Source organism: Schistocerca gregaria, chromosome X, assembly GCF_023897955.1.
Source record: "Schistocerca gregaria isolate iqSchGreg1 chromosome X, iqSchGreg1.2, whole genome shotgun sequence".
Classification (NCBI taxonomy): Eukaryota; Metazoa; Arthropoda; class Insecta; order Orthoptera; family Acrididae; genus Schistocerca; species Schistocerca gregaria.
In genome coordinates, this window is record NC_064931.1 from 388,038,382 (window position 1) to 388,055,391 (window position 17,010).

At 38.0% G+C, this 17,010-nt stretch overlaps 1 protein-coding gene across 4 annotated transcripts in view; it reads right to left on the minus strand.

Annotated features, from left to right (window-relative positions):
- Nucleotides 1-424: 424 nt before the first annotated feature.
- LOC126298774 (1-acyl-sn-glycerol-3-phosphate acyltransferase alpha-like) overlaps nucleotides 425-17,010 on the minus strand; it is a 588,589-nt gene continuing 572,003 nt past the window's right edge. For all 4 annotated transcript variants that reach the window (XM_049990225.1, XM_049990226.1, XM_049990227.1 and 1 more), the window contains 2 exons: nucleotides 14,725-14,893; nucleotides 425-958 (listed from right to left, as the gene is read on the minus strand). In XM_049990225.1, coding sequence (XP_049846182.1) covers nucleotides 789-958; nucleotides 14,725-14,893 — 339 coding nt within the window. In that variant the 3' untranslated portion in view covers nucleotides 425-788. The remainder of the gene's footprint in view (nucleotides 959-14,724; nucleotides 14,894-17,010) is intronic.

Consider the following 17,010-nt stretch of genomic DNA (forward strand, 5'->3'; position numbering starts at 1 on the left):
TTTTTCTGTGACACAAACTGGTCATCTCTGTGATAAAAGCTGGTGTAAGTGCAAAAATCTGCATTGTAATAACAGTTATTGCTTTGATTGTAATGATAATTGTCATGATAATTTAACATTTGACTAAATTGCATACATTTGTGGGCATTTCACAGTTTTGTCCCCTTTTCTAACATACCTTGGATGGATATTGAATCATCTGATCATAACCCTAAGTGACTGTTAGAATTAAAAAAATAATGGCCAAAATCGTCTATTTCTCAGCACATGAATCCCATCAACAATGCCTTTCTAGTTCATGAAATCGAAGAGTTCTGGTTTAAAAAATGTCTATGGGGTGTTAACAATATCATTTAGAAGTTTCAATAAAGTACTGGTCTCTATAGCAAAGGAGTTAAGAATAATAAATTAAACTTTTGAAAAGTACACAAAGTCAGTCTCATTTAATTCGGAATAACAAAACTAAATTCTGAGTAACAAAATTAAATAGCTCTCTGAATAACAAGGTAGTACACCAAATCATGAATTGTAGAAACAATAGTGCACAGTAATGTTTTGCAAAAAATGTTTTGCAACAAATGATGCTATGGGAGTCAAATGCCACATTTTCTTTAGATTTTTACAAGAAATTTATCTCCCATAACAGTTACAAAAGTTTGGCACAGTTTACAACATACTGTTATTACAGACACTGACAATAAGAAATAAATACTGACACATTATAACAGAGATAAATATTATGAAAAAATGTTTTCCACCATATGTGGAGCAGACACCATTATCTGCATTTAGTAGCAAAGTCCTGGGTAGTTTGTTGGTAGTTGTGATAAAACTTCTCCTGAAAGTTTCTTGTATTCCTGTGACATCAGCTCATGTGTTGTCTGAACCAGTGAATCAATGTCTTCAGGTTTTAAACCAGCTGTTGGTATTGGAGGCAATGTCTTTATGATGACACGACCTGAAATATTTTTCACAAAAATGTAACATGACAAAAAGGAAAGTACCATTACTAAATAATTTTACCAAACAGTTAATCATGATTTTTCAGTGTAAGCTTGATTTTACAATTCAAAGCAAGAAGCTGAAATAAAGATTTGTTTCTACAACAACTAATTAGTTGATACAGTGATGGAAGAGTGCGACACTAACATTAGAATCAGTACTTTAAGAATAATGATTTATTCTTCTGAAATTTGGAAAGGAATTGCTCATATCCTTAATAAAGCAACAAGTAGGAGTGGTTCTGGATGTTACATGTGACATATGGTGACATGAAATATGGTTAATTAGATGGGTAGTAATTAATGAACTTGCAGAGTGAATGTTCAACAGATACAATTTACAATATTTTGCGATATCAGTTTGATCTGTTTAATTAATGATGGTAAACAAGTATTTTCTAATATGCTAAAGACGTTCTTCTGATTGATTACCACACAGAAGATACGGCAATAACTGACAGATATGACACATGCTTTCAGGAATAACTGAATAGAAAACATGAGGTCTCGATTGCTTTCAACACAACATTTTATCACACCAACAAAGATCCTTTGACAATCAAAAACTAAAGGATCAACATTATGAACCACTCTATTACCAGATTTCTGCCTATTAATACAAATGATTACAATTTCAGAAAGATCCTAGAATGGCAGTTCAGGAATCGAATCTAGTCACTGGGTAAAAGGTGGGGCAAAATAAATGGGAAATATCACAAAAATTAAATGTCTCTCTCTCTCTCTCTCTCTCTCTCTCTCTGACACACACACACACACACACACACACACACACACACACACACACACACACACACACACACACACTGTTAATTACTGTTAATACAGTAATTTTCAATTAAGCTCTCACACTCACAAATACACAAGTTTTATGTATAGATTTCATTGACTGCTTTAATTCAGTTGATCCACAACTTTATACAGCTTTGATCTTCTGAAATGTCACACCAGCAATTTAAGCCTCTATTGACAGTCTACTCTCTTGATAATCTCCCACCTAACTTGTGAAAAAGAATCTGCTCTCTGACTCATTGTAGTGGAGCACATTCATGTTATGAGAATGATCCAAATCCACAACTGTCCTTTAAGAACTCTGTTAATTTTTATTTACCTTATGCACTGAATCCTACATGATCACTGATCTGTTTTTTGGACTCCTTCTACTTGATAATGGAATTTCTTTGGACAATCTTCCTGTCCACACTATACTTTACTTCCACAATATCCAAAGCTATATATTACATTCTAACATGAAAATGTTAGACTGAAATTGTTAGATGTTATGTACTTGTACAGAAAAACAAATTATTACAATTTCAGAAACATTGTATGATATATTCAAGAGAAAGAGCTTCACAAATTGAGCAAGTCAATAGTGCATTGGTCCACCTCTGGCCCTTATGTCTGCAGTTATTTGGCTAGGCACAGATTTACAAAGTTGAGGGATATCACGCCAAATTCTGTCCACATGGTGAGTTAGATCATCAAAATTCCAGTAGAAAGTCCATTCATAGTAACATCCAGTTCACCATGGAAATAGAGAAAGATGGTTGTTTGCCTTTCTTGGTTGTCCTGGTTCGAAGGAAGAATGATGGTTCTCTAGGGCATTCAGTTTACCAGAAGCCCACTCATACTGATTTGTACCTGCAAGCATCAAGTTGCCATCACCCATCGCAAACTATGAGTGTGCTTAAAACACTTGTTCATAGAGTTCATACGTCTCAGATCTAGATAGCTTACCTCAAGAACTCGCCCATCTAAAGACAGTATTCAGCGAAAATGGGTATTCGATCTTGCAATTAACAGGCACTAACAGTTAAAACTAAGAAGCAGGAAGTGGATAAAGAGGAGAACATGCTAGAACAATCTTTAGCTTTTCTTATTTTCTTTGGCAACTCTTCATTTAAAATAGCAAGAATCCTCTGAAAATTTTAGGTAAAAATGGTTTTCCGCCCACCATCAAAGATTGTGGGATCGGTTAAGGACAATATGTTACTATGAAAGGCCGGAATTTACAAGGTACCATGCCAATGTGGTATGGCTTATGTAGGTCAAACCACATGCACTGTGAAAGAATGCTGCACTGAACATCAACATTACACCCGCCTTTTGCAGATAAGCAAGTCTGCTATTGTTGAACACTGTATTTCTACTGGACATTCAATGGAGTATGAAAAAACAAGGATTTTGTCCACAGCAATGTCTTTCTGGGAGTCCATTATTAAAGAATCCGTAGAAATACAACTGGCAGAAAACTGGTTGAACCAAGACAGCGGCTACCAGCTGAACAGTGCATGGAATCCCATCATCTCCATGATTTGCTCTAATTGAAGACGACAGAGTGCACCAACAGCCCTGGCAAACAGCAATGCAGAGGGTGACTGAGTTCCGCTATTCCACCAGCGAGGGCACTACCAGCGGGCAGTATGGTCCATCTATCAAGTTTTGATGCGTGCGCAGAATAGTTACAGCCTGCTATATATTGCAGAATGGAGGAGGTTTTTGCCAGTCTGTGACGCCTCACCTGGAGATGACTGGCAGGTGCCCAGTTGAAATATTGTGCGAGGTATTGAACGATGACCGGCTGCAAACCCGAAATTTGTTTGAACAAAGAAACTGTTTCATTGTCAGTAAAACATATATTGTTCTAAAATTATCATAAGAACTGTACTACAGAAATTGTTACAAAATATGAACATCAACAAACTAAAATCTCAACTGATTAAAGTCATCTGTAGTGTAACATCGTGCACTGTCTTGGTTTTCTTTCTTCTGGAAGTCATTTGTTTAACAATTATATCTGCAACAATTAGTTGATAATGTGAACTGAAAGTTTTTCAAAACATTAGTGACTTGAGCCATTTTTTGTGTGATTCAAGTGCTTAAATTTTGTCTGTGTATACTTTGGACTTTGCCTTACATGCTCTATGTTCTCTTGTCATGGTTGTGTCTGCTTATTCACTGATTTGCAGCTAGGCAGGAAGGGCTGTACAAATCACTTCTTTAAGTGGTTCTTCATGTGGCTAAAATGAGTATCTTTAATATTTAAAAAAAAATCTGAAGTGCACCTTAGTAGCTAAAAATTTTGCAGTGCATTTCTTGTGGTGTATTCTTCCTGTCTGAAAAATTTCTGGATAGGTTTGAGCATGTCAAATTCGAGAACTTACTTGACAGACTTCAGATGCCCCCCCCCCCCCTCGCTCTCCCAATAATGGGATATTGTTCTATACGTTTATGTATTTTAAAAACTTATGGAAACTTCCCGTTTTCCTTGGCTTCCCCTGCTGTGTCTAACAGGGTGTCGATTTAGGATCTCTATCTACCATGTATTTCTTAAGTATTCCCTGTTGCTATACCCTTCTTCAATCTTATTATTTTATGTTCTGCATTTTATTTTTAACCTCCTTATGTCCCCCCCTCCCCTCCGCCCTCATTATGTGAAGAGTCTACTGTTTGTCGGTAAGCTTAATGTGTTCAGAAGTGTGGAGACATTCCTATACATATTTTGTTTATACCCTTGTGTCTGAGAATCTTTGAAATTGTAGTGTGTATTCAAACAGCAAATATGTTTCCAGACTGAAACTTCCATTATGAAGTTGAATGCATGAAGTGTGGCCATAAAATAAGAGGACTGATGCTGCGACACAGTAAATACATTTGTGTCAAAGATGAATACTCAATAGCTGTTAAGCATGAAGCCGTCTCAGTCAGATGCAGCATCTCTGGTGTCTGTAGACAAATTAATGTGGCAGTGGCCTTCGTTTGTGTAAGAGCTGTAGTTTTTTTTGTCAGAAAAATGATAAATGTAATAATAGGGCTATGAACTGTTTGAAATTTTACATGAAACATGGAAAAACTGCTAATAAAACCTATCTTTTACTGAAAGAATGTGTGGAAAAGACTGCATATCATGTATAGCAATTTGTGAGTAGTTCAAGTATTTCTACAATGGCTGAAAAGGTATTGAAGGTGACTCACACCCAGGATACCCTTCAATATCAAAAACAGATGAAAATATCAAAAAGGTAGGTAATCTGAGTTAATGTGACCATTAGCTCAGTATTCAGTTCATTGCTGAAACTGTATGAATTGACAAAAAATGTGTTCGAATGTGTGTGAATTCCTAAGGGACCAAACTGCTGAGGTCATCAGTCCCTAGACTTGCACACTACTTAAACTAACTTATGCTAAGAACAACACACACACAGCCATGCCTGAGGGAGGACTCAAACCTTCGGTAGGAGGGCCCACACAGTCTGCAACATGGCGCCTCAAACTGCACAGCCACTCCACACAGCAAAGAATGTGTAAGGCGAGCTTTACATAACCAGTTTAAAATAAATCAACTCTATGTGAAATTGTCTTGACTGAACAAAAAGAAGCTTGTGAAAATGCTTGGATTGACACTTTGAATATCGTTGAAACTGATTCTAATTTCTAGCCAAGAGTGATAACATGTGACACATCTTAGTTTTTCACTTATGATCCAGAAACTAGATGCCACTACATGAACTAGAAGGTCTAACTTCACTGAAGATAAAAAATCTCAAATGAGGAAATCGAGACTCAAAACGATGATGATTATTTTTTTCAATATTCATGGAAATGTATATCTCCACTGGGTTCCTGAAAGCCAAACTATTAATCAACATTACTAACTTGAGGCTTTTGCTGAACTTCATGAGGAAATAAGAAAAGAAGACCCAAATTTTGGAAGAACAAGTCATAGGTTTTGCATGAAGATAAAGCACCAGCTCATAGGGCGTTGTTTATTAAAAGGTTTCTAGAAAAGTAAAGCATTCCAGTGTTAGGCCACCCACCTTATTGGCCTGATCCAGCACTATGTGACTTATCTATTCCACAAGGTCAAATCTGTATTAAAAGGAACACGATTTTAATCTGTTGAATCAGCTAAAGGAAAAATGGCATGCCTCATCAAGGAGCTCACAGAGGAAGGTTTCCAGCACTGTTTCCATTAATGGAAAATTTACATGTAGCATTATAGGTATAGAGGAGGTGAGTGTATTGAAGGTGACAACAACTAAATTTGAACACTGATCAGACAGAGTGTTATGACCACCAACCTACTATTGATATAAACCCATCCAGGCAATAGCAGTGTCATCTGGCGAGGAATAATTGTTTGTAAGACACACAAATACTGTGTGTGTAGTATCAGTGAGTTATCTGTCCATGTGTAGAATGGGAAAGGCAAGTGATCTATCTGAGTTTGATCAAGGGCAGATTGTGATGGCTTTGCTTGGCATGCACATTTTGGAAAATGCTCAAATTGTCAGGTGTTCAAGGAATGCTGCGGTGAGTGTTTTTAACACTGGGAAAACAAGTGAAATCACGTCCAGACATCATGGGGCTGGGTAGCCACCCTCATTACAGCTGTCAGACATCATAGGCTGGGTGAACAGGACAGAAGGCAAATTGTGCTGGAACTAACATCAGATTATAATGCTGGTCACAGTACAAGTGCACTGAACGCTCTTAATGATGGACCTCCACAGCCGATGATGAGCATGTTTCCCGATGGCAGTTGTATTTTTCAACAAGATAATGCATTAAGTCACAAGGCAGGGATTGCGATGGAGTGGTTCAAAGAACACAGTGGCAAATTTCAATTGATGTGCTGGCCCCACAACACACCAGATCTTAACCCAACCAAACACATCTATGATGTGATTGAACATGGCATCAGAGCTCCCCCCCCTCTCCCCGGCCCTCCCTGGAATTTCCTCCATCAAGCGATCTACCAAGGCTTTATTGCTTCCATATCATGCTGTCTTGCTGCTATAATACACGTCAAAGGTGGCCATACTGGTTATGAGGTAGGTGATCATAATGTTCTGGCTGATCTGTGTGTATTTGAAATAAAATGTTTTTTAGAGCAATAAGTCCCATTATTTTATAGCCACACCTTCGATATTGCAATGAAACTTTCAAATAGATTAAATCAGTGCACCTGATCAGAACATAGAGCTGCATCTTTGACTTTCATATAAAACACTTTGCACCAGGCTATTTCATCTCTGCCCTATAGTACGAGTGTGCTCGGAGAGCCTGCAGCCCATCCACAGGGTAGGCAAGGTGGTAGGCTTCCTGCTAGTTGGCCCTGTATCATCATGTACCTGCCTTGTTCTGTCCTGTGTAGATAGCCTTTCTCACCGGACATAATTAGTCTTTTAAATAACTTAAATATTGCCACAGGCTATCAGGTACACAGCGTGACATTGTACTATGGGTCACCACTTCAAACTTGACTACCAGCAATTATTTGTATTTAGTATTTGTCATTGATGGAATGTCCTTGAAATATCTTGTGTTTATAATCACTGCATATTATAGAATATTTGGTGTTTGTATAAATAGCTGCACAGGAGTTCAGTTCTTTTCTGGCTGTATGTTGGTTTCAGTGATAAATGTGCTTTCAGTTCTAAGTGCTGTGCTTCATTGACAACTCTGATTTCAGATTTGGTCTTGATTGTGGTTTCAAAATGACATTATGTGTGGAGATGCCAGGTACTTCAAGACATCTACATCATCATCATCATCATCATCATCATCATCATCATGGCTACAATTATGCAATGTAAATGCTGTCACCTATGTGGACAGAAACTGAAATGCATCCAGTACATTGTTCCCATGGTCCACATATTCTGGAGACCAATAGATTCCAAGCCAGTACTAAGTCAGATGCACATCAGCCATCCATCAGTGTTTTCTAGAGATGCCGGCCTAGACCTGATGAAATGGCTGAATGGATTTGACTGAGTCACCAAATGCAGCAGATGGGATGGCATGATCTCTTTTGTCAATGTGTACTTCTTTTTGGACAGCACAGGCCAGCAGCCGGCCGCAGTGGTCGTGCGGTTCTAGGCGCTCCAGTCCTGAGCCGCGCTGCTCCTACGGTCGCAGGTTCGAATCCTGCCTCGGGCATGGATGTGTGTGATGTCCTTAGGTTAGTTAGGTTTAAGTAGTTCTAAGTTCTAGGGGACTGATGACCACAGCAGTTGAGTCCCATAGTGCTCAGAGCCATTTGAACCATTTCTTTACAGCCCAGCAGTGGTTCAAAAGCAGTGAACTGAAGCTCAATAGCTAGGGCAAAATCCAGGCCAAACTAAACAAAACATTTGACAACAATCAGCAAAAACTCCATTCAGCAGAAGAAAAACTGAAGAGCAGGGTCGAACATCACGATGAAATGACACAGTCATACAAATAGAATTTTTGGCCCTTTGCAACATTGTGAATCCAAATATGACAAATCTGACAGAATCTCACATTTTATGGAAGGAGTCACAGAAGACAAGTACCAAGCAACTGTGAAAACCATGGGAGACTTAATGGAGGAGGAACTGACCTGAGGAGAATTCCAATTAATTAATGGAACAATGTTTAGGAGGAACTATGATCCAGGCCCTTCTGGTAAATGATGTCACAACAGCAGAAGAATTCATCAAGTGAATCTTGCATATTGAGGAAATAACAGAAGAATTCATCAACTGAAGGCTGCACATTGAGGAAATACAACAGAAAAATAATTGGAGGAGGGAGGTATGAGCCACTCCCAAATGTGGTCCCTATCACAGCTACTTTTCACATACATCAGCTAGTGACAGAAGAGATGCAGCAGTATATAGCAGCCAGAAATGTTGGACTGAATACAAAAGGGGTAGTGGTTATTAGCACTCACCCCATATGTCATGAGGTAATAAAGAATTTTGAAGACAAGGTGCTTTTATCTCTGGTACCGACTTCTCTACAAAGTAAAATGCCCCAGAGAAGAACAGACATTTGGAGGACGGAGGACAACATGCTGGTCTGTCATTGTGGATCTCCTGGACATGTAGTGCACTACTACAGGAAAATAAGACAAGTTCTTAATGACTGTTATGCCACAGGGTGCCAGTTATCAGTACAGTCCTATACACTCCAGTCCACCACAGACCATTATAGTCAACCAGTGTTATGAAGCCCATAGCTCTACCCTGGATGAGGTGACTCTCCAACACATAGTAGCTGTTTCGCATAACTATACAGAGGTGCAAGCTGCTCACCAAGCCGCCAAATTCAAGAAAACTAAGTGAGGCAGTGATCTATGGAGATGAGGCTGCCATGGATGAAACTCCTCTGTGGACAACAGTCACCAAGATGTGAGGACATCAAATTGATGGTATTGTCAATGGCCAACCTGTAAGGGCAATAGTCAGTTGAAAGGCTTATTTTTCTGTAATACTGGATGCTTATCACAGTCAGATAAACAATAATATGTTCCATGATACAAAAGTGATTGCACTGATGGTTGTAAATGGAAAATATGTAAAGCCAACAGGAACACATATTGCAAGAGTAACTATCAATGACAGATTGCAGCCTTTCAAATTTGCTGTTTTAGCAGAATGCAATCATAACGCTACTCTCAGATGGGACTGCTTGCAGGGATCACAATCAATCACAGACTGGGGAAGATCAGAGCTCCAGGCTATAAAAGTTATTCCAGCTAGCACATATAACAAAGGCAGCTTTGGGTGACTGCCATTGAAGACATTGTTATCCTGCCATCATCAATAAGATGAATTGCAGTTATCAACTGTCATGCTCAGTTAAACTGTGAAGCTTTTGTTGACTGTAAGATGTTATTCAGGCTTGCAAAAGAAATCACATGCCAGTGATGATCATATGCATTGTAGGTGGTCAAGGAGAATCTTCGATCACTAACTGTCATGAGTGGCAACAACTCATCACTAAATGTTTTTGCGTATAGACAGCTGAACCAATACAGCAAGGGCAGCTTAGAGTCAATGATGAAAAATTGTGCTCCACTACCACAAGAGACAATGAAGGGAAAGAAGGTACTATCGAATTGCCTATAGAATCTCACTTGATCTAGGAATAACTTTGGTGAGTGAGACCCATTCTGTGACAATTTATGCATGCTTTCAAATCCAGAGTGGAGAAGAGAAAAACCAAACAACCCATGGTACAATATAGTATCAGTGCTGTGGATCATCTAACAGCTAGCCAGCATTCATAAAGAGTGACACTGGCTGAACAATGGATAATCTTGGAGGAAGTGGAGAAGATGCTGCAAGATGAGATCACTGACCCTTCAGGGAGTCCTTGCTCCTCTCTTGAAGTCCTTGTGGAGAAGAAGTATGACACATGGCATTTCTGTATCAACTAGCAATAAAAGAACAAAAGTACAAAGAAAGGTGTCTATTCATTGCTGTACATTGGTGACACTCTAGGCTGCTTCAAGGAGCACAATATTTCTCAACTATGGGCATGGAGACAGGTTACTGGAAAAGTGAGTATGACAAGGCTGACTGGAAATGACTGCCTTCCTAACTCCTGATGGTCTTTATGAAATCAAAGTTATGTCATTTGGATTATGTAACACTCCAGCCACCTGGACAAACTGCTTTGACACCTTAAATGGATGAAATGTATTTGTTAAACCATATTGAACTTTATTCAGATTGAAAGTCTCTGCCTGAGTCCAAAAAAGTGCCTACTCATTGTTCTAGAAATAAAAATTGTGGGGCACCTAATGAATGGTGATGGAATCTGTCACAATCCAGAGAAAATAAGAGCAGTCACAAATTTTCTGACTCCTCCGTATGTTCATGACGTGAGAAGCTTTCTCACAATGTTATTGTACTTATGTTCATTCATAAAGGATTTCTGTATCATGGACTACTGCAGGAAAGTTTTGAATTTTCCTGGAATAAGGCACGAGGAAGATCTTTCCTTGTCTTTAAGGAGGTACTAACATCTTCTCCAATTCTAACATTGTATGATGAGAATGCCAAGATGGAACTTCATGCCAACACTACTAACTTTGAGAAAGGGGCACTTCTAGTCAAATTCAGGAAGGTGCTGGAAAGGTGATAGCTTCTGCTTCCAGAGTACTCTGCAAGTCTGAGACGAACTATTTTACAACACAGAAAGAGTGCCTTACAGTTATTTGGGCCATTTATTTGGCAAACCGATCACTGTTGTGATAGGCCACCTTTCTTTCAGCTGGCTGACTAGCCTGAAGGATCCATCAGGCTGACTGGTGAGATGGTCACAGAGACTTCATGAGTACAACGTCTCAGTAGTACATAAAAATGGCACAGACACAAGGATGCTCACTGTCTTTCAAGAAATCCTTTAGTGGAACACAGCAATGTGGATGATATTTCAGCAGTGCTGCTGAACAGAGGGAAGATCCACTACTGCTGAAAACCACAGAAGACTTAAAGGAGGAAGAACCAATCAAAGGAGAACTCCAATTAATTAATGGAAAACTCAGAGGAACTATGATCCAATGAGGCAGAAATGATGCTCATCAACCCAGCTTATCTACAGCTAGCTACCCAAAATATTTCCACAGGGCTCCAACATCTTTTCACCTTTGCAATGGTGTTTGAGATGCCATAGAAATCTTCACTGTAAGATCTATGTAGGATTGTGACCACTTTGTGTACTGTTTGTAAGGTAACCTGTTTCCTTTAAAAAGATAAGTTATTTAGGCCATGTATGTTGTGGAAAGTACTTCTATAAGTTACATCATTTGGTGTGGAGGTAGTAGAAGTGTCGCACTTAGTGGTACTTACAAATAATTCATTTAATACTTCTGACATATTGGAGTTTCTTGTCTGTTTTTATGTTTCCCTGCTATTATGTTTATTACCTTATACGCAGATCTGCATTTCTTGCTGGAATTTTCAATGAAAGCATCATTAGCTCTCTGCTTTGCCATCTCTGTTTCAATCCCGTACTTATTCCTGGATTCTTTGTACCTCTGCTTCAATTCTAGGTTACCAATTCCAGCCATTTTGTATAGGGAAATGACAGTATTTCTCTGGTCATGCAGTTAAGGTGTGAACTTGCTGTTCTGCTTTTTTTCTGTTTGATGCACCATCTAGTTTCACCTTTTTTTTAGTTACTTGTGGGTAACATCTTTGAACTAAGTTTGTTAGGACGTTAACAAATAAGTTAAAAGTGTTCTCATTGTCATCACAGTTATATACTCTACCCCACTTAAGTTCTGATAATTTTTGCCTTAGCTGTGTAATGTTGTCTGGATATAACAGTATGATCCCCTTAATGTGTTTGGGTTACTGGACAGTATAGTTAACACAGCTGACAATCGGCCATAGGCCGTAGTAATCAGACAATGCTGGATATACCACTCCATATGGATAGCCATCATCTGTGAAATTGGAGATTATATTATCCAGGCACGCATCTAATCAGGATGGCTCATCATTCACACAGTGCAAGTTGTTGGATTTTCACAGGTTTTGAAACTGAGTGACAGTTGGAGTTTTATGTGTGGTGTCAATATTAATGTCACATGGTGCCTGTACTGTGCCAGCAAGTACTTATTTAGAGCCTCCATTTGATCAATAAACTGATTAATATCAGAGGTTGGGGTGTGATCGATAGAGATAAGCACTATGTTTGGTTTAGGAAATAATACTGCAATAGCTTCAAAAAGTTGTTCCTTCCAAAACTTATCAGCTTTCTGTGTTATATATTCATCATTAAAATTACCTCCACACACTTGTTTTATGGTTTACCAGAAAAACATTGTGCTGTTTCCTTAGAGTTTTGAAATAAGGTTTCAGGACTTGTATAACTCAGAAAACAGACTGATCATATGTATCAAAACTTTTTCAGCTTCACAGGATACTGCATCTTTGGAAATGCAACTAGAAGTGACTAATTTACAAAACTGCACTCTTCATAAGAACAGGTACGCAGCAGAATGAATTTCTTGTCATGTTATTGTGATATACATGTAAAAATGTTTCTCAAACTACACAGAAATATGAACAATATCATCTACATTTGAGTCAACATTTTGTTGTGAACACCTTTTTATGACAAGAAAAGGTAAAACTACAGAAAAATCCCACCTTCACAATCCAGTGATGAAAAGTATTCTGCATCTCATGATGTAACAGGAAATATATCATCACTTGTGAATAAAAATAAATGTCATATTACATGAATATAATAAAACGTTGGTGTTTTACTTTGGTTATTCTTTTGTGAAATATGTTCTGATACAACTGTATCTGCTTGGTCATCATCTCCTCAAAAACCACTAATGTTGTGGGTAAGTGTTGATGATCCACACATAAGTTATTTACCTGACCCTGTCCTGATTTTGATTAAATCAGTTCAGACAAATGTTTAGATGGTTCCTTCATGATACCAAGGGCAATTCCTTCCACCACCTGCATCCAGTTCATGTAGCACAATTTTCTCTACTGACATTATTGTTTGTTGGATGTTAAAAGCTAACTTTCCTTCTATTAAAATTACTGCCATCTGTTCCTCCTTTTCTTCTTCTTCTTTTAAGGTGTTTAATACAACATAATTTCAATGTTTCAGGATCTTCCCTCCTACTCATCAGCTACCAAATCTCATCTGATATTTCAGACTTGCAAGTGAGGTCTCATAATGAACCATTTCTTCACAACTTTAGATAGTTTTTAAAGTTATAGGTGCATGCAAGTATTATCTTAAATTCCCAAAAACTAACATCATTTTGAAGAGTTTTATTCCTGAAACATTTGGACAGTTTTATCTTATATGTTGTACTATTTTCTCTAAAAAATTTCCAGCTATGACATCAGAAGAGAAGTAGATGGTCAAAGTGTTGGGGTATGTGTGGTGCTCCTCACTGAGTGCACTTCCCCCAAAAGTGGAGTGAGAGTAGGTCAATTTTATTTATAACTCTGTGGAAATAAGAAGCATTAAATAACTGATGTCCCCATTTCAGAAATGATGCTGAGATCAGTACCACCCCTAAAAACTTAACCACAGGAGAAAACTATGATATCTGATTGTCAACACAATGTAAAACACCTTGTATAAAATGCACACTACCATATAAAGATGAATGTTGGTATGAAACTTACAATGGTTGTATTTTAAATAAATACTTTAATTAATGATGGAAGTTCTAATCTTCAGTATGAAACCACCTGTATTTTGAAACAGCCATGGTCTCAATAAGACAATAATATGATGAAAAGAAGAGAACCTGGTGATGTGTTGAAGCTTTGAGTTTGTTTCTGAGATCTGGCTGGATGGTTAAATTGATAGCACACCATTTATGGGAGGAGTGGATCTGGGTCAAATCTCAGTTTAGGACAAAGTTTTAAATTTTCACACCCAGTTAAGATCATGATAAAATATAATTTTAATTTACCTTATCCATTTACTGATTTGTGTTTTCAAGCAAATAATATTTGTGTCAGAATACAGAACTCCAGTTTGTTTGTTAAAGATGAATACATATTCTGCATGGAAATTGTTTTGTGTTATGTTGTCACAGGTACAAATGACAGTAGAGAGAAGGCAGAGTTGAGTGTAGATCTCTTTATGGCTGTTGAATACACTACTCAATAAATTTAGGTAACTCACTTAATGTAACACTTATATTTTCCAATTTTTGAGACAGTAGCTAAATAAGGTAGCTGCTGCACATTTATGAACTTGACATGTACACATTAAGGATAATCATATAATTTTATATGGGTTTTCTTGCTTTTAAAATTTGTGTGGACTAATGACTCATAGTTATGAAATTACTCTAAGACCAAACATTATCACTGAACTTTTTTTGTTGCAAAAATCAGATTAATTACATTATAATGTAAATAAATGAAGTTAGTTAAAAATTCCTTACCATCATCAAAAAATTTCTTCTGTACATTTAGAAAGTAATATGGTGAATATACAACTGGTATCAAAGGAACTTGCATTCTTATAGCTGAATGGAATGCACCCTTCTTAAAAGGAAGCAATGATCGTCGGTCTTTATTACGAGTACCTTCAGGAAAAACCCAGAGTTTAATCTGAAAAAAAGAATAAAAATATGCTGTAATGCATCTAGGATTTCATTTTTTTAAAAAAGCGTGACAGCAGTACACCTAATGAGCTATTTCTATAACATCTGTCACTGTATCTCCTACTATAAAGCAAAATATCCCTACTGCAGTGTCTCCGTCAACCATATACTTTCCTGCCTTCACCTTTCCATTTCCCCAACAAAAACTAATCCTTTTATTCAAAGTTAATCTCTGTTGAGAGGACCTCCATCATAATGTCTTCACTTTATCACTGATACTGTTGTTCCTAATGGAATGGAATTCACTGCATACCATTCTGCATCTTTATATAAATTGTGTGTACCATTGAAATCAATAGGTACCTTCTTGACAGTAGTTGAAATGTATTTAGTTAAATGTGGCATACTAAATTTGATATACCATAAATTACTGGGTCATTTCACCAAATGAGAAATGTGTGCTAGATTGACAAGTTCACTCTCCAAAATCAGGTTAGAGTAACTTTGTTTATTATCAGTGATTGAAACAGTGGATGTCAAAACATGTTGTTAGCTTCAGCAAACAGAATTTGTTGTATGACAGTGAATGCAAGGAGCTGGATATTTGCAGATATTATAGCACCCTTGTGTGGTCTGGCATTTTCATGCTGAAGGAGGGGGTGTTCCATGTGCAGAAAAACTCTTCAAATTCATGCTCTGAATTTTCTTAGGGTCTTGCATTACCTTGCAGAGTTTGTGGTGGTGCCTTTAAGCAGGAATCCCAAATTCTTTATACCTTGAACATCCCAGAACAATGTGAGTATGACTTTGCCTGTTGATAGGATGGTCCTCATCTTTCTTGGCATCAGTAATCCTTTGTAGTAGAACTCTGCTGATGCTCTCTTATTTTTGGGGTCAAAATTATGAACTCAGCTTTCATCACCTGTCATGGTGCTGTTGAGGAATCCATCACCCTCACACTAAAAATGCAAAAGAAATCATTGACAGATGTCCAGTGTCTTCTCTTTCATGTCAGGAGCGAGCATGCAAGGCACCCACTAGGCACACAATTTTCTGCATCGTAGTTCTGCAATTATGGCCTCTCATAATACGCCACTCATCTGACAGCTGTGACTGTGTTATCCAACAATTTTCTCCACCAAGTTCATCAACCTGATTCTGATGACTCTCATTGACTACCGCACTCAGTCATCCACTCTGAGCCCTTGTCACACATGTTGAGGTTAGTACCCCTGTTTCCTTTATTATGAGCATAAACAACCCAACATTGCACATTACTGATGTTGACACAGTCATCACCATACACTGCTTTCATTCTTCTATGTATTTCAACTGGGGCACATTTTCTTCTGCTAGGAACTCAGTTACCACATGCTGTTTCTCATTCACCAACATAGTTATGTCACACACCACCATGTTACATGTTACAATTCTAAGTCCTCCAGCAGCAAAGTGTTGCAACTTGTGTCAGTGAGGTGCAGAAGTTGACCAAATAATATACAGGGTGAGCCACCTAACATTACCGCTGGATATATTTCGTAAACCACATCAAATACTGATGAATCTATTCCACAAACCAAACGTGAGGAGAGGGGCTAGTGTAATTGGTTAATACAAACCATTAAAAAAATGCATGGAAGTATGTTTTTTAACACAAACCTACGTTTTTTTAAATGGAACCCCATTGGTTTTGTTAGCACATCTGAACATATAAACAAATACGTAATCAGTGACGTTTGTTGCATTGTAAAATGTTAATTACATTTGGAGATATTGTAACCTAGAGTTGACGCTTGAGTACCACTCCTCCGCTGTTCGATCGTGTGTATTGGAGAGCACCGAATTACGTAGGGATCCTAAGGAAACAGTGATGGACCTTAGGTACAGAAGAGACTGGAACAGCTCACTACATCCACATGATAACACCTTTTTATTGGTCTTTTTCACTGATGCACATGTACATTACCATGGGGGGGGGGGGGGGGTGAGGAACACGTCCACACGTGGTTTCCAGTTTCTAATATGGAGTGGAATAGAGTGTGTCCCGACATGTCAGGCCAATAGATGTTCAATGTGGTGGCCATCATTTGCTGCACACAATTTCAGTCTCTGGTGTAATAGAAT